The 23,702-nt window shown below is 36.4% G+C and overlaps 1 protein-coding gene across 1 annotated transcript in view; it reads right to left on the bottom strand.

Annotated features, from left to right (window-relative positions):
- Ythdc1 (YTH domain containing 1) overlaps window positions 1-23,702 on the bottom strand; it is a 74,515-nt gene that overhangs the window by 38,193 nt on the left and 12,620 nt on the right. Inside the window, exons 3-6 of the mRNA XM_089101488.1 lie at window positions 16,251-16,340; window positions 11,225-11,428; window positions 8,348-8,465; window positions 3,865-3,949 (exon numbers count right to left, since the gene is read on the bottom strand). Coding sequence (XP_088957614.1) covers window positions 3,865-3,949; window positions 8,348-8,465; window positions 11,225-11,428; window positions 16,251-16,340 — 497 coding nt within the window. The remainder of the gene's footprint in view (window positions 1-3,864; window positions 3,950-8,347; window positions 8,466-11,224; window positions 11,429-16,250; window positions 16,341-23,702) is intronic.

The raw sequence follows: 23,702 nt of genomic DNA, 5'->3' as shown, positions 1-23,702 counted from the left end.
TTGTCATAAATTTCATAGTTTAGAATTGGGTCATCTTTAATTAAGCTTCTATATCTACGGTGCTTTACGCCAGCCAATCGAATTGAAGTGCCGTGTAAGCTACTTAAGGTTTATCCAATCGCATGTCCACTTTTGGGAAGCCCTGAATCGCATGCCCATTGACTTCTTTTTTTTTTAATCTGTAAGCTTGAGTTTTCTCTAATATATTTTCTTACTCTGGTCCATGTCAAGATTTTGCCGTGGGTGCAAGAGAGGCCAAAACCGCCACTGGTCGACTGTTGATTTTAGAACGAACGAAGAATTTAGAACACCATCTAGATTCCCAGCTGATGATTGTGATGAAGAATTTAGAACACCATCTAGATTCTTCCAGCTGATGATTGTGTGCATAGTAAAATTTGTTAACAGATAGGTTTTTCTACAAGCATTAATACATAGCAGGATTTTAACTTGATTTCTTCTGAGCTGTTTAATGAGCGTTGTAGAACTATGTTACGGCGAGTTCCAGAAAAAAAGCTCGAATAATGTCACCAATTAGTTTCTGATACAGAGTGTAAGTAGGAAAAAAAAAGAAAAAAAAAGGGGAAAAACAATTTTAACGGTGGCTTGAAAAGTTATATCGAGAGCGAATGTAGGGAAAATATAGATTTTTAATAAATAGTTTGAAATGCCATTTCGAAGCAATATCTTTGACTGTAGTTTTAGTTTTAACAGTTGGAATTTAAGAACAGTTAAGTGGAATTATTGAATTTAATTCGCCAAAAAGGTAATTGAAACTAAAGAGTACAAAGAGTCTTGTCCTATCTCCAGGATTATTTTCCTCTAAATAAACATGCTCGTATTAACAAGAATTTACTATCATTGAAGATAAATTTGGGTATTTATTTTATATATTATATTATATATTTTTGATATTTTATATATTATATATTATTAAAGGATAAATTTGAATTTTGGGTATATTTAGTCCTCATTCTTAATTCATGATACAGGTCTATTTAAAAGTTCTTCTTTTCAAAATATTATAAGGTATTAAGATCGTGATGGAGCTGTGCAAGGTAATGTATAATAATAATAAGGTATTTTTAAAAATAATAAGATTTTTTGGGAACATGAAAAATAAAACGATCAAAATTGTGCCTGTACATAATGAATAAAAATATTTGAAACTACAGATAACTCAAGACGGCTGTCCTGTCTCTGAAATTGGTTTTCTCTAAGTATATATATAGTTGTATCAATGGTAAAAATAATTAGAACAAAATTATTACTTAAAAATTAATTAGAAAAAAATAATTAATTATTCCTATTGAAGATGAATTTTAAATAAGTCTTATCATTTCTGAATATCTGTTACATCATTTTAAGTCTTGAAGTATTCAGTCGGATTATCCAATGAAAAGGTATCGTTTCGGCAATCTTTTTAGTTCTAGTTTTCTTAAAATTGGGACATTTTGGAATACATATTTGGACTATTTTACATATTTTTTAATTCGCAGATGTGACTTGAAAAGATAAGTCTAAAGGTAAGATAAGCTGTTGCAATAGATAGCTTGAAATTTCATTTAGGACTTTTAATTTAGAAATCTTTTTGTGTAATTTGAAGATTTTCTAACCCACAGCTGTCATTTGAGGAAATAAGCTAAAAAGAAAATGATAGTTTATTATTATAAATGATTCGAATTGCCTTTTAAGAGTGATAAACTGTATTTTTTGGGATTTTATTTTTTTGCAATTTTGAAATTTTTAACTAGCTGCAAATATTAGCATTTGGCATTTTAAATTCCAAAAGCTCTGAGTCTACTTAGTAGAGCTGAGGTCTACTGCTCAGTAGGAGCCTACTCCAGGCCATACAGTGGGTTTCCAAGTGGCGGATAGGAAAAGCCCAACTAACATGTTGGGTACCTCTATAGGAGGCGTGGACCAAGGAGGTATCTCGTCCCTGGGAGTACAGAACAGAAACTGGGGCACCCTCGCCCGGGGGCTGTAAATAGAGGCGGAGGAAGAAGAAGACCCCTCGAACGTACACTCAGCAGGACCCAACGGCGTATTGACACGTCCTGTAACAGCGAGTTACACGATTTCCCCAGCAATGGGTTAAATTGCATGGTGACGCAAAATACCATCGTGAGAGGATCCTCTATAGGAGGACAACTGCAACAGGGCGTAAGATCCAGATCTATGGACAACGGCCTTGGCAAAGGGCTGCCTCAATCCTGTCGGGGTACCTGTAGGCTTATTGTGTCGTCCTAGCCGAGTGGTTGTCGCACTAGATTTGAATCAGCACCACCGGTTTTGACTTAACGGGTCTAGTGCCACATCCATATCCTATCCATTACCTGTCAGGGTACCCGCAAGACTGGGGACCTTGCGTTCAACTCTATTCCTATTTGTGGAATGGCACCCCTCAAGAAAATTATAGCTGAGTAAACGACACATCATTCGCATGGGATTCTGACTAGGGGATAATTGTTCTGGGGTTGGTTTGTTTTGGAGGGCATTTCGGAATGAAAAACTCTTCCTTGCTAATTTATCTGCTATGGGTTGCCCCCGTAGTAGCAATAATATTTGTAGGCAAGAATATATAATGAGGCAGAGGTAATAGGCTTGTGACTGTCTGTGCAGGATTTCGACTTTTGTTGATAGATATGCATCGCCAAGTGTTGAAAAGCATGTTGTGACCAAAATGGGCCAAGGATTGCAAAAAACCTCCATTCAACTGAAGGTCCGGTTGCTGTCCGTTTCTAATCCGGCTAAGAAGATGTGTTGATCTCTGTCCTGCACTGGTTCGCTAATACTAGGAATAAGTGAAGATGAAAGGTGACGTTGGGTAGCGAAAGGATCGATCAACAGGATAGCTTCACTTACCTTGGTAGTATTATTAGTAAAGACGGTGGGAGCAGTGAAGATGTTAGAAGTAAAATAGCCAAGGCTCACGGTGTCTTTTTTTTACAGTTGAAAAAAGTTTGGAAGAATAGAAAGATAAGTCTGCGAACCAAGAGTAGAATAATGTAGCTACAGTGTTGACAGTGGACAAATATTGTTCTGAAGTATGGGCACTCCAAAAAACGGAGGAAGATTTGCTAGATGTTTTCCAAAGAAACTGCCTACGGATTGTTTTGGGTACAAAAAGTGTGGTTCAATCCCGCTTTCTATGGCTATAATGGAAGAAAGATCCACCTGGCTAGGGCATGTTCTGTGGATGAAGGATGACAGATTACCAAAGATCGTCCTTTTCGGCTAACCGTCTAGGTCTAAACAGAAAGCAGGTCGTCCGCGGTTGGGGTGGGAAGATGTCGTAAAGAATAATTTAACGAAAATGGAAACTTCCTGGGAGGCTGTAAATCGGGAGACTTTGAATAGATTAGGATGAAGGAGGAGCGTGCGTAGCTGTGTTGGCCTCAGGTGGCTTGGCGCTACGGTGAGGGGTTAGTAGTAGTATTAGTAGTGAACTAACAATGTTGGCTAACAATTTTGTATTTGATTGTGAAAACAGAAGTGTTACCTGACCAAAATGATTAGCTAAATGATTCGAGAAAACCTGTTATTTGGTCAGGGAAGTATTAAAAAAAAAAAAAAAAAAAAAAAAAAAAAAAAAAAAAAAAAAAAAAAAGCCTGAAAGAAAATTAAACACAATATTTGAAGCATCAAAGAATCCCTAAAAAAATCTTAAGGTGCAAAGAAGTTCCTGTCGCGAACTCCAGAACATCCGGCTACAAGAACCATTAAAAGAGCCCACTATGACATTGGAATTATCCAAATACAGAACTGCTCACTTCAGTTCCCCCTACCCCCTACTAAATTCAAAACAGAATAATAGCCACCGTTCAAAAATAAATCAAGAATAAAGTCAAAATGACTTACTTGACCATCTCGTCCGATTTTAACATTTTTTCCTTCATTCCATGGGTTGTACAAGTGAGAAACACGGGAAAACGCCAGGTCTTTCCTGCAGAGCAAATGAACAAATTAATATTTACTCCATGACGAAATAGAAAGAAAATTTGCATCAACCAACAATTTTGGATAACCAGTAACATAAACTACAAAAAAGCATGGAAACTTAAAAATCTCCATATGTTAATAAATTCGATTTTCTGCTTGGATTTAGTCAATGTTGCCAGTCAACTTTTTATATTTAATGAAAGGTTTGATGATAACAGGTTAGGTTAGATTAGGTTTGGTTAGGTGAGGTTAGCTTAGGTTTTTAACCCATTTCTGATACTAAGAACCAAATTCAACCTAACGTAACCTAACCTAACCGAACTTTAACTTTTACCATCATAGCTTGCATAAGACTCAAAAAGCTGACTTGCAAAGTTGATTTTTGAATTAATCAAGTTGCCATCAAGCCACTGGCCAATTAGAGACAAAGCCAAGACAGGTAGTCTGAGTTTTAAATATCAGAACTCACTTTTCTTGCTGTGCGTCTTGGAAATATTGTATTAATTAATGTGTATCTGTCATATAATTATCGTTCCATTCAGAAGTTCTCTTGTGCTTGTAAAATGGACTTAAACTTTAATTCAAAAGATATCGGATCACGGGTTGCATTTTGTCATTGCTGGTGATTTAATACCGATCTGGTTTCTGATAATGTAAGGAATGATCAGCTTCTTGATTCTCTTCCGGCTTATAAAATTGTTCGGAAGTCCCATGATTATACGTATATTCACCATTCAAGTAGCAAATCATACATTGGTCACGTTATTTGTTCTGCAGTTCTTGTCTGCTCGCCAGTTACAGTTCATTTTGACGAGCAAGATCTTGATCACCTTCTGCTGTCTTTTTGTTTATCAATGCCTGCAGTTTGTTCTGGGAGTATATCTACGAGTCGTGGTATACGTTCTAAATGGTTTTATAAGCCTGATTGGAAAAATGCGAATTTTTCAGTTTATCTTACAACATTGGCTTCACTTCTACGTACGATTTATGTTCCGTTTCAGCTTCTGCAGTGTAGCCAGAATTTTATTTATGCTAAATATAAAGTAGACCGATATTATCATTCTATCCTCTCCGATATGAAAGAAGCTGAAAAAATTCTGTCCCAGTAAAGCAAATCCGAAAGAATACTCAAAAGCCTCTTTGGTCACTTGACCCTAACCTTAAGGCCTGTAAAAATAAAGCTAAATTTTGGACAGAATGTGGTCGGCCTAGGTCTGGTAATTTTTTTCTTATTAAACAGAAAACTAAATTATAATTCAAGAAGTATCTGAAAAGTGTTCGATAGCGTGGGCTTGATTTTCCATCTTCGCCTTAAGAATGGAGGAAAGTAATTAATTAAAGTAAAACTGACGGTTCTGATATGAGCAGTGATGCTATTACATCAAGTTCTTGGCATGCAAATTATTTGAAGATATTCTCCGTTTTGAATTATTCTGTTCCAAGAAAGTACGGTGAAGCGCTTGTTAGGATTGTCCCTAGATTTCTAAGTCAGCGCTTTGTTCTGCCTATATCGCGTTGTGAAGTTATGAATGCTTTGACACATTCAAAATTTGTATTTCTACTGTTCTGGAAAAGATCTCAGGCACTTATATTTCTGAATCTACTTTTATTTCTTACATTGCCTATGCTGGTGACATTCTGTTGATTAGTCGTACTAAATCTGCTCTTTCTGCGATGGTTTCTTTAGTTTCTCAGTCTTTCCTAAAGATTGGTCTATCCCTGAATGTTGACAAGTGTGAATTCTTATATTATAATCTGTCTTCGTCTACTTCTCTGGTATGTAATGAATTTTCTGTACTTTCTGTCTCTTCCTTTCGGTGGCTTGGTATTACTGTTTCTAATTCTCTAGCTCTTTTCCATAAACAGATTGTTGCCGATGCAGTAAGACAAATTTAGTTCAGTAATTCAAAAATTGTAGCAAACCGTGGAAAATATAACAGAAGAGCTCTTGGGCGCTTGTTTTCGACTTTTTCTGATCATTCTGTACTTTATTTTTCGGTTGTTCATTCTGTTCTTAAGCTAAAGCATTTGAAAAAGATTAAAGTTACATACTTCAAATTTTACAAATTTCTTCTTTCTCTGTCGCCATGGACTAGAAATCGGTATCTAGTTAAAAAATTCCATGTTACGGATATAACGGATAAACGCATATAGCCTGATTTTTATTTCTTTATTTCTACGTGCAGTGTCAAGCAAGCTAACTTCTGGCTAAATTTTCCCGTCACAGGAAATGCTATTTCAGAATAACTATATCTGCCTTTCAGCATATCCAATTCCTTTTTTTTATCTAAGCGAGTAAAACGAATGACAATAAAAAACGAAGTAATTCCAAAAAGCAGGGGTGGCTAATGGCGGAAGGGGGGAAGGGCTACAACGACTTAGTATTTTCATTGTTGGTATGCAAATTAATATTTTCATAAAAATACAAAACAAACAAAAAAATACCCCCTAGATTTCAAAAATAACCTTTTTTCGCATCTTCATTTTTGAAATTGAAAAAAATCTTTCAAAAGAATTCTCAAAAGCACAGTGACCTACACAAAAAGCTTTCTGCAGATGCATTTTGTAAAATTGGCCCTGACCATAGTCTTTTATAGTTATTTCTTGTTTTCTTGATGCTCTTTTTTGTTTTCTTTTTATTATTATGTTTATACACCACTTGTACTACTTATTCCCTTGTAGTTGTGGGTTATAAATGATTGAATTGAATTGAGTGAGAGGCGGCAAAGCTGGCATAAGCGTTTTCCAGAATTGTATAAGAAATGATGTGATTTTCACTTGTTGTCAGATTTTGTCTATCATCCATCCATATATCCTAGGGTAGAACTAAGGTAGAGAAAAAGGAATTTCAAAAATTAACCAGATTTCGGACATTCACGGCAAAATGTTTATATATATATATATATATATATATATATATATATATATATATATATATATATATATATATATATATATATATATATATATATATATATATATATATATATATATATATTATATATATACAGATTAAATACAAATTTAATGGTAAAAGTCGATTAATTAAACTGTGCAAGGACTGATAAAATGAAGCCGTTGAAGAGGTTACCGAATGCTACAATCTGTTCTAGCCAAGTGGTTAGCATGTTAGGCTTGAAATCCTTTGTCCGTGAGGTTATTTGGGGGTGTCCGTGAGGTTATTTGAGGTTATGAGGGGTTCGGTTTCTAGTGTCACTGGTTATTTGGTATGAAACGGGGGGGGGGGGTCAGTGGCATGACTGTAAGCTCAGCCAAAGTCGAGCCAACACTGGGGGAAGCTAAACATGAGGAGTCTGCAAAACCAGACAATGGTTGTCAACCCACTCATTGCAATTCCAAGCTGAAGGGACATTAAACAGAGATCGGCAGCGCCAGTTGAGAATGTAAAGTCCAATGCCGCATTTTTTATATTACCTTGCAATATTTTGTAGCAGTCAAATTTTTACTATTGGTAAGAAGGTTGAACAATTTTTCTGGTCCTCACAAAAGGAGGGCACGCTGCAGTCTTGTTGTATTTTTTATCCCTGTTATCTGACTGGTTTTACAATAAGTTAAAAACAAAAGGCCAAGGGCTTATAAATTCAGATGAAATCTGTTTCTTCTTCAAATTCAAATGAAATTTAATCATTACCAAACATTAAGAGAGACAGAGCTATTCACACACTACCTAGCATTTTCCTATACATTTCATTGGATATAACTACCAAAGATAAGAAAACGTCAAATGTACACATGGCAGTTACTCAGAGGCACTTTTCTTCATAATAGTTTGTTGGTCTCTTAGTGGTGCTTTGTTCATCTTTACAAAATGATTGATGCATTGATGTTTCTTTTGCAGTGCTTAATGAGACGCAAGGGTTAACGGTAGTTGCAAAATGGAAAAAATTGAATCTTTAACAAAAACATCTTAGGACTATGCTTAACAACTATTTCATTGTAAACTTAGTTCATTTGAACTTGTTAATGTGTAAATCTGAAGCTAAAGTCCAGCCAAAAAACTCAGGATCTTATTTTAGAGGGGGGGGGGTACATAAAAACAAACTAACTAAATTATTAAATCAAAAAATCAGAAATTGACCTGATGAGCCATGCAAGTCTCATGAGTGACGTTACTCTTAAGATTTTACTCCCGAATTAAAAAAAATATATGCATTAGCATGAGTATCATGAGTTGAATGGCGTTAAGAAAAATACCTTACTCTGGAGTAGAAGTAGGAGTCAAAATCGACTTCTTCCTAGCCTCACTATTCCTAAGTGTTATGAGTTATACCCAAGATTCCATTTCGCATTAGAATTCAATCAAATCCATCTACTGATCATATTTTTTCGAACAATATATTTTCGCACAAGACTGGAAGCAAATAAAAATGGCACTACTTACTTGCAAATCCAGTCAATTCTAAAAACACCACCAAGAGCTCTTGCACTTAAGCCTTCGGGTAGCTTCCAAGGAATTGGTGAGGTATCCCGGCGTGATTCTGTTGCCAACCGAGCAATTCCTATTAAAAGACAAAAAACTGATAAAATTATTTAACTAAACATATTAGCAAAAAATAACATTTATTATAAATTTAATGCAACAGCGAAATTTTTCACGGAAAAATAGTAATAGTACTAACATGAGGCATTGCTTAGATTGGAGACAAGAAAATACCAGTAATAGACATAAAAAAATATATATATATAAAATAAAATCTCAAGCGATATACAATAAAACGTGCCGAAAGAATTTTATCTATAACGAGACGATAAAGGCTCAGTAATAACAAAATCTGTATAAAAAAAAACAAGAACAAAAAAAAAAAAAAAAACTTACTACTGTCTGTGAATGGACCTTGGACAACTCCGGTCTTCAATTCGTTGTTTTTCTGAATGTTTTAGTTGCCATTTTTTGGTTCATTTTTTTTCTTTTTCGCAAACTTTAAGGTTTTTCTCCTACTTGTGATGTTTACCTGTTTATTTATTTTTTTTTTTATCAATTTTGTAATATCACCAACTAAGTAGAAATCTGCCAAAGCTTTTAGATTTTCTTCATCCTTCACTGTCTGAGAAGTGTTTTTATCTTCTTTTATTTTACTTTACTTGGGGGAAACAAATATTTCAGACTTCAGAAAAGCCTTTACGTCCCCTTTCTTTCGGTTTTCTGATGTTAGCACAATTCGCCATTTTTTTCCAGCTTAACAAGGGCAGCTGGTTAATTAAAAAAACAAAAAAACACAAAAAAAAACAAACCCACAAACAAAAAAAAAGGCAAAAAACATCTGCCAAAATCCCCAGTGACAAGAATATGAAGATGCCATATTTAGCTGGCCTGGAATCGATATTTTGATCGGGGGAGGGGGTAGTCGGTTAAAATATCATTCAAATTTTCGATTTTTCATTCTTGTTCTGATTTAAACATTGTTGTTATATTTTTTTTCAGATTTCATGACCGAAAATTAAGTTAATGAGTTTTCATCTTTATTTTTGGAAAGTTCAAAAGGGACCATGTTAAATAGTCCAAAGGCCAGTAGGAGACACGACATAAGACCGTATTGCTACACTTAATGGTTACTTTGAAGTACATATCAACCGAGTCAATAGACAACCATCGTGTTCTATCTTAAAGCAGCAAATGTATGGCGTATTTTTTATGCTACTTTAATACCTTTCTTATGTTGTGTTTACTTTTGCTTAGTTCTTATTTCCGCTGGCCTTTTCTATTATTTTTTTTTTATTATTAATGAAGACCAAATGTTCTACAATGGTTTTTGTTAGTTTTTGGGGGTTATTTTTTTCGACAAGAAAAGGCAAAAGCAATTTTGATATCAAAAACTCCGTTTCCCAAATACTTCAGAGACTTAGAAAAAAGGATAAGAAAAGAGCGTTAACGGAAAAAACATCTCAAACACCGTTTTGGATGAAGGCATCCTTTTTGCGACCACGATTGGAACAAAAAATGCTTAGCGTTTTGCACCCCTGCATATGCTGGTAGGTATATAGTGGGGGATTCAATTTTTTTAAGATTAGTCGAGAGCAGAGCTGTGGAGTTGGTAAAGAAGAAATATCAGTTCCAACTCCTAAGACTTAACTGGTTTCGACTCCGACTCCCTTTAACTTTCAATTATAAAACCTCACGTTATTTTAATGCAATTCTTAGAATGCAAGTATATTTCGAGTCCAAAATATATAGAAAAAAAGCGATAAGACCAATCGATATAATCTTTATCCTGTAGTGGCACAGAGGAATTGATCACTGCTTGGTAATACGAGACTTGATTCGAGACTTGGTAATACGAGACTTGACACGGCCAAAAATTTGATTCCAGTGATGAGATTATGCAAACTAATCTCCACAACAATTCAAACAAGAAGGAAAAGATGGAGCCTAAGCAAAAGAGTCAGTTAGAGGGGAAGCGCTATGAATACAAGTTTTTGTAAAATTCCGCAATAAAAAACGACCAAGCGATGTCACTACATGAATTTTATCTAGTATGCCTGACTGAAAGCGATGATCTCCGAAGTGTTCATAGAAACTTTCTCTATCTACAAAAAAAGCTGGAATATTATCCTAAATAGGTATTTTAAATATCTGTTTGAAAAAGTATACTAATCATACAGCTTTACCAGGGCATAAACAGGAAGCTTTTATTTAATTTGTAGACCAGAGGAATTTAATTTTGGAATTTAATTTAATGGAATATAATAAATGAAATAATGAAATTTATAATAATGAAATTTAATAAGGAATGGAATTTAATTTAATTTTGACGACCAGAGAAACAAATTATTCCATTACTTTTGACCGAATATTCATCCAAATGAATAGGTTTTTCCCATTTCATGACATGAAATTCAGATACCGAAATGAACAGGGCCCAATTCACGAAAATATGCGGGGGAGGATCCATAATTTATAACGAAGATACAAAAAGGGAATTTTAAAAACTATCGGGGGGGGGGGTCATCTTTATTTTTCTCTCTTTTTAGATGAAAATACCAAAAATGTACTCTTTAAAAAGGGGGAGGGGGAATAATTCCTGCGCCTACCCCATCCACCCTAAACGCCACGCCTGGAAATGAAACTTAACTCCTGTCAGAGTCTAGCTTTAAAGGGTTATCTAAGCATCCCTTCTTTCAGTTTTTTTTCAGACTTTTCAGTTTTCGTAGAATTTGAATACATATATAATCCTAAATGTGAAAAAATAAACAAAGAAAGCATTCCAAAGGGCTGTTGAATTACAACAGTTGAAATAAGCAATTTAGGAAAAGTTCTTACCACAAAAATGTCCACTTTCCTTGACAGAAAATATTAATATGACATTTCTTGCTTCTTTGAAGGCTTCATTTAGCTTGGCGTCATTCACAGGTGGTGTTGACCAGACCCCAAGCGACATTGCCAAATCGATATTCTCCTGATTATTACTTTTGATCAGAAAAAAGCGAGCATCTCGAAACAGGTAGTTCAATTTGGTCGGATAATCTGAGAAACATAAACTATTTAGGAATAAATATATTTAAGTCTTATAAATTTAGATCAATTTCAGAATAAATTACTTTCATATAAATTTGAATGGGTAAAACGAGGGCCGTATCCAGGATTTTTTGTTCGGGGGTGTTTTACACAAGGTTTTTTTTTCGAGGGAGGGATATACACAAAAAAAACTCAAAAACGCATAAAAAACTTGTTTATATTAATTTTTGTTACGTTTTTACGAGTCAGACGAACATTTCGGGCGGGGGGGGGAGGGTTCAAACCCCTTAACCTCCTCTGGATACGACCTTGGATAAAACTATTATTACAAAAAATATGTTACATTGGACCAAATAATTCTTTTCCAAATAGGATTTTGCTAGATATAATAATATTCATTTATCTTTTTAAATCTTGACATCATGGGGAAAATAGGGACCATTTTTGAAATTAACATATCAAATAACATGAAACTCGGCGACATATTTTATTGAATTTTCAAAACTTTAATTTCACAGGCCTATGTTATCTATGAGTAAATTTATTTACGCCTAACCTGAAAAATTTATTCCAAGAAATTAGCGTTTTATACTACTAAGACAGTGATAGGTGATGTGGTCTACACGAATATTTCCGCTATTTAACCAACAGTCTTTCTCGGCGAAAAAAGAAAATAACTAAATGAAAATCATAAAACAGCCCAAAGTCAAAAACATAGTCAAATAAGGAATATTTCCGCTATTTAACCAACAGTCCTTCTCGGCGCAAAAAAAGAAAATAGCTAAACAGAAACCGTAAAACGGACCATAGTCAAAAACCAGGAAGCAAAAAGAGATCTGTTGGTTGTACAGGCTGTCAGGTATTTAATCAAAATATTTCTACAGGGTTTGTTTACCCTGTATGGTAAATTTTTTCTTCCGAGTCTTTATGAAAATGAAGACTCACAATGATTCTTATGTTTAATTTTCTCAATTGCCTTTCTTATGTGCTTAGGCTGTTTATTAACTTATAACTTTATTAACTTAGCCTCTAAACAGGATATCTCGTTACCCTATGAAAAATTCTGACCTTTATTAATGATATTAACAAAAGATAGCATTAAATAAAATGCAATTTTGATAAAAACTGTATCTTCATATAATAGTAATAATAATTTATTTATAACCCACTGCACAAACAATGTAATAAAAAGTGCAGTAAAGAGAAATAAAAGAAGAAAAATAAACACACACAGCACTTAAAGTAAAATAAACGAATAAAAAGAACATTCAGTTAAACAAACGAATAATAATAATATATTTCTTACCACTTACAGAAGGGAAAAAGGTGAAGTACCAGGAAAGAAAACAAAAAACTACAAATAAGCAAAAAAGACACACCAAAGAAACAACGACTTAGCTAAACAGGCGGATAAGACGATGGTTAGGACCAAGAAGGATTGGTGCATCATCAATTAATTTCGAACTTAATTTTTCCACCGAAAGAACAATACCTGTTGCCTGATACTGACTCATTAACCTCCGGTTCCGGAATTATCGCGGTAAATAAAGTAAAAACTTGCAATAGCGATAGTAATCCGTCTTGGCCCTTTTTACGTCACCTTTGTTCAGAAGCATTAATAGACCAGAGCAAAATAACACGGAATGGTCGCAAAAACTCGAGTACATCTTTGTTAGCGCTTGTCGCTACTGAAAGTGGAATATGAACTGATCCGTCTCTATGAATATGAGAAAATTCCAAGATGCTGTAGAAAATGCCAGTCTCCTGAGCATCTAATTGCTAACTGTCCCAGTACCTCTCATAAATGTTCCAGATGTTCCGGTCCTCATGAGTACTGCAAGGAAACCCATTTTACAAATCCCATAAAATGTGCAAACTGTGGAGGTGATCATGTGGCATTTAGCTTTCGCTATCTCTGTCTCCAAGCCCTTGTTAAGAACATTACTTGGTGCTTTCATAAATGAACTGTCGCAAAATATCCGTGTGTCCGTTTAACATATAAGGGACTAAACATAAAGTGCCAAGCCTGGAAGAAAAGTTGAGCCGTCTTGATGTCCTTTTCCTGCAGGGACAGGGACATTTGCTTCCTGCCTGTAGCGTGAACTTTTTGCGAAGGAATCGTGATCACATTGCGTTTAGTACCAACGCTAGACGGACTCGGGGTAGGCCTTCTGGTGGTCTCACGTGTTATAGTTATATCAGACGGACTCTTGCAGATTTATCCAGGGTGTGCTACCACTCATCTGTGCACTTTCTAGCTGTAAGACTTGGTGACACTGTCCTAATAAATGCTTACCTGCCGCGTGATAAAAAGTTGGTACAGTGGTTCTTGAGCTTTGCCAAGTCTTGTGATAAGCTACAAGGTCTAATTAGTGGCATCGAATCTCTTGGCTACTCATGGCTCCTTGCCGGTGATTTAAATTGCAACTTTCACTTACCATCCAGTCGTTCTGAGACCCTACTAAATGCTCTACCAGCTGCGCACAGGATTATAAATAAAGATTGCAGCTTCTCATATATCCATAATAGTGGTGAAGTTTCTGATATAGACAATTGTGTGTGTTCGCCCTTTCTTCATTCCTCTGATGTTCATGTCGACGATGAAGAGAGAGACTATGGCCACCTCCCTCTTATTTTTGATCTATCTATTAGCTCTACAATCAGCTTCAGTGCTCCTCCTAAGCCTCAAAAATGGACTTGCAAACGTGATTGGGGTAATGCAAATTGGTCAGTCTATCTTTCGACTCTAGCTTTGCTGCTCTCCAATATCTCTGTGCCTTTTTATCTTCTTGGTGGCAGTTATTTTGTCAGTGATGTCCGTGGTCAGCTAAATACTTACTATAGAAATATCATCTCTCTTCAATTAAACAACCTGAAGCAATAGCTGTTCCGTTTATTCGCGTGCGACTTAACACCCGCAAGACTTTTTGGAAGTGTGATCCGCAACTCAAGAAAGTTAAGAACCAAGCCAAGTTTTGGTTAAAGTTGTGGATTGCTTACGATACATATTCTAGTGGGCAAGTTCTTGGCATCAAGCAGAAAACAAAATCGGCTGGAAAAGTGTGGAAAAGTGTGCTGAATGCATCAAAACTCGAAGATTCTGTCTCCAGTGATATTATTCCAAGATTGTCGTGGATTAATCACTATACAAGCTTTTTTTCCGGAATTAATTATGCTGTTCATAGCAGTTTTTCTGCTTTACTGGCAAAGGTTCTTCCTAATAAGGTGAGCCAAAGACATATTATTCCTGTTGAAAAATCTAATATTGTGAAATCTCTTCGACGGTTGAAGTCAAAGGCTTGTGACCTTGATTGTATCTGTGCGGCTCATATTGATCCGTGTTCCGCTGAATTTGTATCGCATCTTCAGTTATTATTTCAAATGTGCCTTTCCAGGTCTATTGTCCTTGATTCATTCTTATGTGGAAGCGTTACTTCTATACTAAAAAAAGGAAAAGATCTACATTCATGTAATTCGTCTAGGCCGATTACTGTTGCCTGTACTCTAAGTAAATTATTTGAGTATGTATCGCTTCTACATATTGATGAATTTGCAAATTATGAGGCTGACCAGTTTAGATTCACGTCAGGTTTGAGTTGTCAACATGCTCATTGCGTTTTAGCGCAGCTTATTAAGAAAGCCATTCGAAATAGTTATAGTCTTCATTTTTGTACCCTTGATATATTTGAACCATTCGATAGGACTTGCCATGCCCAAGCTTTTTATGCTCTTAGTCAACTCGGTGTGAATGCGTCTGTGATTCTCGTTCTAAAGTTTTCGTATTCAAATTCATATTCTAAGATTGAAGTCAGGAAGTGGGGATTGTTTCGGACATATACCAGTTAAGTGTTGAGTTAGGCAGGGGGAGTTCTCTCTCCCCATATTTTTATTGCTTCTATTGAACGTGTTTTGTCTGGTATACAAAGTGCTTGCCTTACGGGATTCACAGACGTATTATAATTAGCTTATGCTAACGACTTGCTTCTTATTAGCAGAACTGAGTATGGTTTAGCGCGTTCTGTCCGATCCGTCGCCACTGCATTTGCAAGCATTGGGTTATTCCTTAATGTTGATAAATGTGAATATCTAATTTTTAATGGAATTAGTTTGTATCATCGTTTTAATTGAAGCTCTTTTTCTATACCTCAAGTCACCTCTTTTCGATGGCTCGGGATCTCTGTCTGCAATTCACTAAGTTCTTTTCGGTTTCAGACAATTCGTGATGTTAAGAATAAGCTTAAACTGGGATATTATACAAGATCATATAACACAAATATTGTTAGACTAGGTAATATAACACATGTATCTTTAAAAGTTGTTTCTCTGGGGTATCATATCATATTTGAGTGGCTCAGTTGCCTAGTTCCCTGTGGTTTGTTCTTTACTAGGTCTCAGATATGAAAAAGTTATAATAAAATTGATCTCCTCATTCAAAAAAATTGACCAAAAACAGGACTAATCAAATGTTCTTTGATCTCTCCATTATTTTTAATTGAAATAGGACTCATTAGGAGCAATTATATTTTTTACTCTCTATTATTTAGTGATTCCGAAATCATCATGGTTGCAGCACTAGCTGCAACCTAGTAAAGTATGAACCTAGACCAGTAGTAACCCAAAATTATTTATTTTGAAACCAAACCGTATCAAAATGAAAACCACACCACTGCAATCACCATAGCCAAAAACCCGAATAATGAGACTTACAGTCCCCTGGCTTGAACAATGAAGACCACTCTTTTTCCATGGGAGGCACTGATATGTCGTGTTTTTCCCCTCTGCTCCTAGTAGGGCACTGAAAAATCATAGAGAAAATTGAACTCATACTTACCATAAGTTTTCTTGCTGGAAGATGTAGCTCCTTTTTTATCAAGTTCGTCAGCTTCGCTTTCATTACCTCTTCTCGACGTTATTTTTACCTCTAAAAGCAAGAAAGCAAATGGAAGAAAGCAAAAGTTTCAAATCATAATATGCATTATTGGTGAAAAAGCACATAGTGCTAGACATTTGGATTATTTGTCAGCAACAAATTTACAAAATCTGATTCATGACAAAATAAATACATGTATTATGTTTCCTAGTACAAACAGTCATCTGTCAAGACCTTTTTCGCCTTTGTGTTTTATTTGCAAAGTCAGAACTGTTCTTTACAACGAGTCAAATCACTAGCTTAGACTCAAGTAGCTACTGCATCATTGAAAAATTATTAGCATTGCAAACATTATAACTAATATTCCAAAAGCAGTTTGTATATGTCAAAATATAACCACAGTAAACGCAAAGAGAAATAAAAAAATAACTATTCTTTTCCTGTCTCCCTGAATTCTGAGGGCACGTCCATACTATGTATACAAGTCTTTCCTTTGTATTTTATTGTTATCATTGTAATGACAGGTTCTAAGAGCAATTTAACCAACATAGCATCAAGTACTGGGCGACTAGTAGTAAAAAAGGGCGACTAGGATTCTATTTTAGCATTGTAACTACAATCCTCATTCTAAATCGCCAGCATAACAGCAACTAATATAGGCACAAAAAACGAGAAATAGAAGAGATTTATAACTGATGATGCAAGAGCAGTCTGACCTTTAATAAAACACTACTGTAAGAAAACAAAAAACTTTTTTCATGTCAATACTAACGCAGTACTGAAAATCATTTTTACTGAAAACTCAGTCACTTTTTGAAACAGCCAACACCTAAAAACTCACTTGAATTTATAAAGATATTTATACCGATGACAACTTATCAGAGAACCAAGCCGCCTTAGGCCAACAGAGCTGCACACGCTCCTCCTCTGCCCTAACTTAATGGCATTTAAACTATAGGGTAGCTCTTTTGCTGCAAAGACTGCAATGACTAATACATAACTCTTAATACATGACATTAAAAAAGAAAATCATAAAAGCCCTAGGAAGATATGACATAATATTCCATATAAAACAATACTGTAATGGGGTATATAGCATCCTTTTTTTAACCTTAAAAATCGATCAAGAACAATCTTAGTACAATTTAAGATACTCTTAATACAAATTAAAATTTAGAGAAATTTGAAATTATGCTAAAGAGAGGTAATTTTGTAGAGGCAGCCAATGTTACAATTTCAGGTATGCTGTGGCGGAAAGGAAGAAAAGGAGTCCTCAATTATTTCTTGAAAGGCAAAAAAATTTACTTTTTGGGGGAAATATTCTCCCCTTTTTTTCTATTTTTATCCTTGGGTATGAGGCCATAACTTTTTGACAAAATAATAATCCAATAATGAAATAATAACAAAAAATATATATTGAGTGAGAGAACACCTTTATAGTGTTAGCAAGCACTAATGGAGAACAGACAAAAATAAAACCAGTGCCCAGAACATAGCTGAGAATGGGCAAGGTCACAAATAATACATGCAAATTTCAAAAAAAAAGAAACCCATATCACCATACAATAAAATTTTATATATATATATATATATATATATATATATATATATATATATATATATATATATATATATATATATATATCAAGGAGGCACACTTGTGCCTCTATAAAGAGGCGACCCACCACAATGTTAAGCGATTTCCGGTCCTAGCGGTCGCAGAGAGACAGTGGTGATCGCATTTTGTAGCCCAAGCTCCAACTAAGAAACGTGCAAAATTTCACCCCTCCCCCCTCCGACTTTATCTTCATGGGTAAAAGTGGGTCGGAAATTTCGACTCTCCGACCACAGCCCCCCTTTAACGTTGTCCGATTGGGCTGAAATTTAGAGGTTAAGCTTTCCTAGGGCCCGGGAGCTTATCCTCGGAATTTCAGCTCAATCCTATCACTCCTTCCCTGTTTTCCAAAAACCAAAAATAGCCACTTAAAGTTCATTTCTCTTTCTTTTTTTTTATCAGCCACGCCTACAGGCCACAGTTGGCAACGGATCCGGGTGAATGAGGAGTCATTCAAAGCGGAATTTGACCTGTTAGGGCCTTTTGATATTTTCAGACCGAAAAAAATATCCTCCGAATTTACATTTAAGAAAAAACTTGTTTTCCTATAAGAGCCCATGTTAATTTTTCCCACCACAGCCCCCCTTTAACGTTGTCTGATCGGACTGAAATCTAGAGGATAAACTTTCCTGGGGCCTGGAAGCTTATCCTTAAAATTTCAGCTGAATCCGATCATTTCTTCCCTGTTTTCCAAAAACCAAATATCAAGTTTTGTGGGGATTTGCTTGCGTCAAAAATACATCGCACAGAATAAATATAATGTAATGTCTATGTGGTACAGTGGTCGCTATTCCTGACTGTCAGACGGAAGATCCGAGTTCGATTCTCCGTCAGAGAAGTTTATTATATATTGAATTTAAAGTTTAAAAAAGAAACTCAGTTTCTTTTTTAAATCCAATCTATTAAATCCTTAGGCTCAACAGGCGTCTCAAGAAAAATATCACAGTCGGCCTTCAGGTTACAGGTAAGTCTCCACTGCTTTGATAACATGGGTCCTGGGGCGGCTGATAAAAATTTTACTGTGCATTTGATTTGAGTATTCAGGAATTAAAAGCCTTAACACAAGAATCTTCAAAAGCGGAGGGTTTGGGAGGCGGCAGCCCCCCATAATTAACTCCTCAAAAGATCAGCTAACAGTTAGTCAAGCAATAATAAGTTATAAACTGTACAAAAATGTGCAGAAATTATTTGAAAAAAACTACGTTTTCTAAAGATTTAAAGAGGCTGAGTCACAAGTTCGAACCTTAAAACGTACAGGGATTAGGAGGTGCAGTTGGGGGCTGCCGCCCCCAAACCCCCGCTTCCATATATGAAAGGGGCTGTGCCCTCCTCAACGCCTCGCTCTTTACGCTAAAGTTTTTATTGTTTGAAAAAAGAGTTGTGAGAAAGTCAAACTTTAGCTTAAAGAGAAAGGTGTTGAGGAGGGCAAAGCCCCTTTCATATACGGAAGCGGGGGTTTGGGGGGCGTCAGCCCCCCAACTGCACCTCCTAATCCCTGTACGTTTTAAGGTTCGAACTTGTGACTCAGCCTCTTTAACTCTTTAGAAAACGCAGTTTTTTTCAATTAATATATATATATATATATATATATATATATATATATATATATATATATATATATATATATATATATATATATATATATATATATATATATATATAACTTCAAATTACTATCACACAATTTTTTGCAGCAAATGGGGAAACTTTGAATACATATTCCAAGCCAGTATTAATACTTCTGCTAAGCTTACTTACTTACTTATGTCTCCTGCCGGGCGCTGCTTGGCGTAGAGAGTGACGTCTGCCTTCTCCATCCACTTCGGTCCATGGCAAGCGTTTGCACATCGATCAGCCTGATATTTGCCATCATCAGGAACTCGGACAGGCTGTTAGACCATCGTTTCTTCGGTCGGCCGCGAGGTCGCTCCCAGCCGGCTTTGACAGGGTCGAAGTCATGGATCGTTTTCGCAGGTATGTGTGGAGGCATTCGAAGTAGGTGTCCGAACCATCGTAGTGTTTGCTCGGCTGCTTGGGTCGAAAACCGAGACTGCTTGGTGAGCTGCAGCAGCTTCTCATTGCTGACAAAGTCGAACCATCGTAGACCTTCGATCCTCCTCAGGCTCTTCGACTGAAAGACATCAATTGCCTTGAGGATTGCGGCTGAAGCTTGCCACGTCTCATCTCCAGAGAGCATCACAGAACCAACGAGGGCGTTGAAAATCCGCAACTTCGTTGTGCGACTGATGTTCGGTTTTCGCCAGAGGTAACGGTTCAGTCTGCCCATGGCAGAAGACGCTTTGGATATTCTCGCTTGTAGTTCAGAAAGAAGTGAGCCATCTGAATAAATTATGGAGCCCAGGTAGGTGAACCTTTGGACAACTTCGATGCTAGTGGTGCTATCCAGGCTAACTGAAGGATTGGCAGCAGGAGAGGATGGGTCAATGGCCATGATTTTCGTTTTAGTCCAGTTTATCTGCAGTCCTACTTTTGCAGCCTCTTCTCGTAGGAGTCAAAGAGCTTCCAGCAACTGCTCCATGGAGTCCGCCAGAATGGCCAATCCATTGGCAAAATCATCATCTGTAATGACACAATCTCCGAACTTGAGTCCAAAGCTGAGACGTGAAGTAGTCCTAGTCATAACGTAGTCTATGATGACATTGAAGAGCTCTGGGGCAACTGCACATCCTTGGCGCACTCCTGTCGTGATTTGGAAGAACGGGCTGCAGCGGCCGTTCACTTGAACACAGCTCTCCGTCCCATGGTGTAGAGCTTTGAAGAGTCTGCAGTATTTCTCAGGGAGGCCAGTTGATTCTAGAATCCGCCAAAGAGCTTCTCGGTCCACTTCTGCTAAGCCCCATATTTTATTTTGTGGAACAGCAATGGACAATCCATTCGATTCGCCAACATAACTTGTAGCAAAAAATGGCCATATTTTTCAGAAAAATAAAAATATATACATAATGAATTATATCCAAAAAATTGTATACATAATTGTATTTTTTAGTTCTTGAGTCAAAAGGTTTGATTGTGTTCTCCAGTATTAACTGACTGCATTTTCACAGGTTTTAAAACTAACAATGGCTGCCTATTATGGCAGCCACAGTTATGGCAGTCAGTATTGATTCACAGTTCAAAGAGATAACACCTAGTTAGCGAAGAGGATTATAAATTGAAATCTAGTTTCTTTGAACTTGACCCAGTTTTCATCAGCATTCATTCCGCTTATATCTAAGTACACAGGCTGTGAAATAACTTGAAAAACCAGTTCCCATTGACAAGAATTGTCATGTTAAGTGGAAATCTTACTTTATAAGACTTGCTATGTTAAGCAGAAATTTTGTGTAAATAATTACAGGCACTGGAATAGTCACTCGGATGCATTTGTGAGGCTCGGCCCTCAAAGAAAGATAAGTAATCTTTCTATTTATTATAACTATACTTCCGGATTAATTATGACTTCTGTTAATTTTTCTGAAACTCTACAAGAAATTAATCGAAAATTGAATGGAATAGAAATAGTTTCATCGCAGGTTCAAGAACTGAGAAACGACCTATCTACTATTTCATCGCGATTTGATTCGACAGTAGACAAGTTCTCGGAGGATACGTCACAATTGAAGAAAGATTACCTAAGTTTGCAAGCTGAAATGTCGGCTACTAACTTAAAATTGCAAAGACTAGAAAATGAGTCTAAAAAGTATAATTTGGTCCTGTATAATTTCGATCTTACAAACAAAGGTTCTTTGTTAGGAGAAGATGTAATGAGAGCACTCAACTTACATGTGCCAAATTTAGGGCTGAAAATGATGGACATTAGATACATTTTTCGGCTAAACGCTAAACAAGGCACGCGACCGGTGCTGGTTAAGTTTACAAGTGGTTACATTCGTGATACTATATTGCGTTCAAGTGCGCACCTGAAAAGGGCGGGTATTGGTGTTAGTCCCGATTATACAAAGCGTGAATTGTCTATTCGTAACCACCTAAAGCCTTTTCTTGAACGGGCTAGAGGAGAAAATAGAGAAGCAAGACTAAGAGGGACAAAGTTATATATTGGTCAACAGTGTTTTACGTATAGCTTTGATAAGCAGTCTGTAGTTGAGGTTACGAATTCCCCTAATATAGAGTCATCAGCAAGTACCATGACCCATTTTAAGGAAAATTTTGGGCAAAAGTTTCACCGTGAACCTGGGTCTTTATCAGTGCCACAAAAAAGTTTAGTAAAGAGTTTTGTTTCTGAAAATAATTGGTTTAACCTGGAAGAACCTTGCAATTCAAGATCGTTTTCTGGATCTTCATCTTCAATTCAATCTTTCTTTAGTGCAGTGGAGGAGCTTAGAAGTGATAACGAAATAAATGGGGTGAACAGTGAAACTCCTGTTATTAAAAAAGGCTCCACATCAACTTTTGTCGGGCCTGTGGGGGCTCCCAAACGTAACAGCCTACAAATTATTAGCCCAGATGACCACCTAAGACAGAGGAGCAAGTCGGTTAGAGCTGACGACCCTAATAAAATGGAGCCTAGGCGGCTATTTAACTCGTCACAACCCATTGGCTCAAACAGTGGATAGGATAAGCAGGGCCATGGCGCAATTTACGAGTGTCATTTAGCGCATTGGAATGTTCAGGGCTTTTCGTATCTTAAATTAGAGTGTCTTCTTAAATGTTGTGATTTTTCAGTTGTATCATTAGTAGAAACGTGGCTGGAAAAAGAGGAGAGAATAGAAGGTTTTTCTTGTTTTGGATCACAAAGAAAGCGATCGCAGAATGGTAAAACTTATGGAGCAGTGGCATTATTGATAACGAATAGATGGCAAAATTTATCTCGGTTGAAAAGTGTTTCATGTAATCTAGTATGGGTGCGAGTATCTTTAGGTAGTAACTCGTTTATCTTTTGTTCAGTGTATTTACCGCCGGAAACTAGCACTTTTAGTGATGAGGATACCTGGGAGATATTAGAAAATGATATGGATCGTTTTTCAGAACAGTTTCCGTCCGATTATTTTGTTTTTCTAGGGGATTTTAACGGATATACAGGGGAGGATGAAGGAGCCCGTGAGGAGGAGGTTGGTCTCGAACTAGGAAAAACTAAGGGAGTTGATATGATTGAGCCGTCGGTTAGGAGGAGGACGAGTAAGGACGGTCATCGGAGAAAGAATAATTGGGGGAAAAAATTATTGGATTTTTGTGGTAAGCAGAATTTGGTTATTTTGAATGGAAGGACAGGGAAGGATAAAGGAATGGGGAATTTTACATGTTTTTCGGGTAGATCTCCAAGTGTTATAGATTATGGGGTTGTTAGTCTGGGGCTTCTTTCTTGTTGTGTGGATTTTGAGGTGATGGCGCTGGCTGGGTCGGATCACGTGCCTATTAGGGTTGAATTAGGAGGGGGTGGATGGCCTGATAGCCGGAAAAAAAAGTTTGGGGCTAAGGGAAAGATGGGTAATGAGCTTGATTGGAGGGAAGGTTTAAGGTTTGATAATGATAGTGAGGAGAAGTTGAAAAAGGTACTAGTGGAAGATAGAGGGCTGGATTCATTTATTCAGAAGAGTGAGGATATGGCAAGGGAAGGGGATATAGCAGGTTCTGTTGATTTTTTGTCGAGGGTTTTGTATAAGATTGGAACTAAGGTGGCATGTAGGAGAAAAAATGGTAGAAGTATTGGTTTGATGAGTTTTTTTTATAAGGATTGTGAGGAAAAGAAGAAGGAGGTTTTAGTAGCTTTTAGATTGCTTAAGGCTAGTAGTACAGTTGATCTGGAAAATAATTTGCAGGTTCTTAGGGACAAGCGAAGG

Source organism: Artemia sp. Qi Xiang Cuo, chromosome 15 (assembly GCF_049724085.1).
Source record: "Artemia sp. Qi Xiang Cuo chromosome 15, ASM4972408v1, whole genome shotgun sequence".
Classification (NCBI taxonomy): Eukaryota; Metazoa; Arthropoda; class Branchiopoda; order Anostraca; family Artemiidae; genus Artemia; species Artemia sp. Qi Xiang Cuo.
This window is presented reverse-complemented; position numbering and strand designations above follow the sequence as displayed.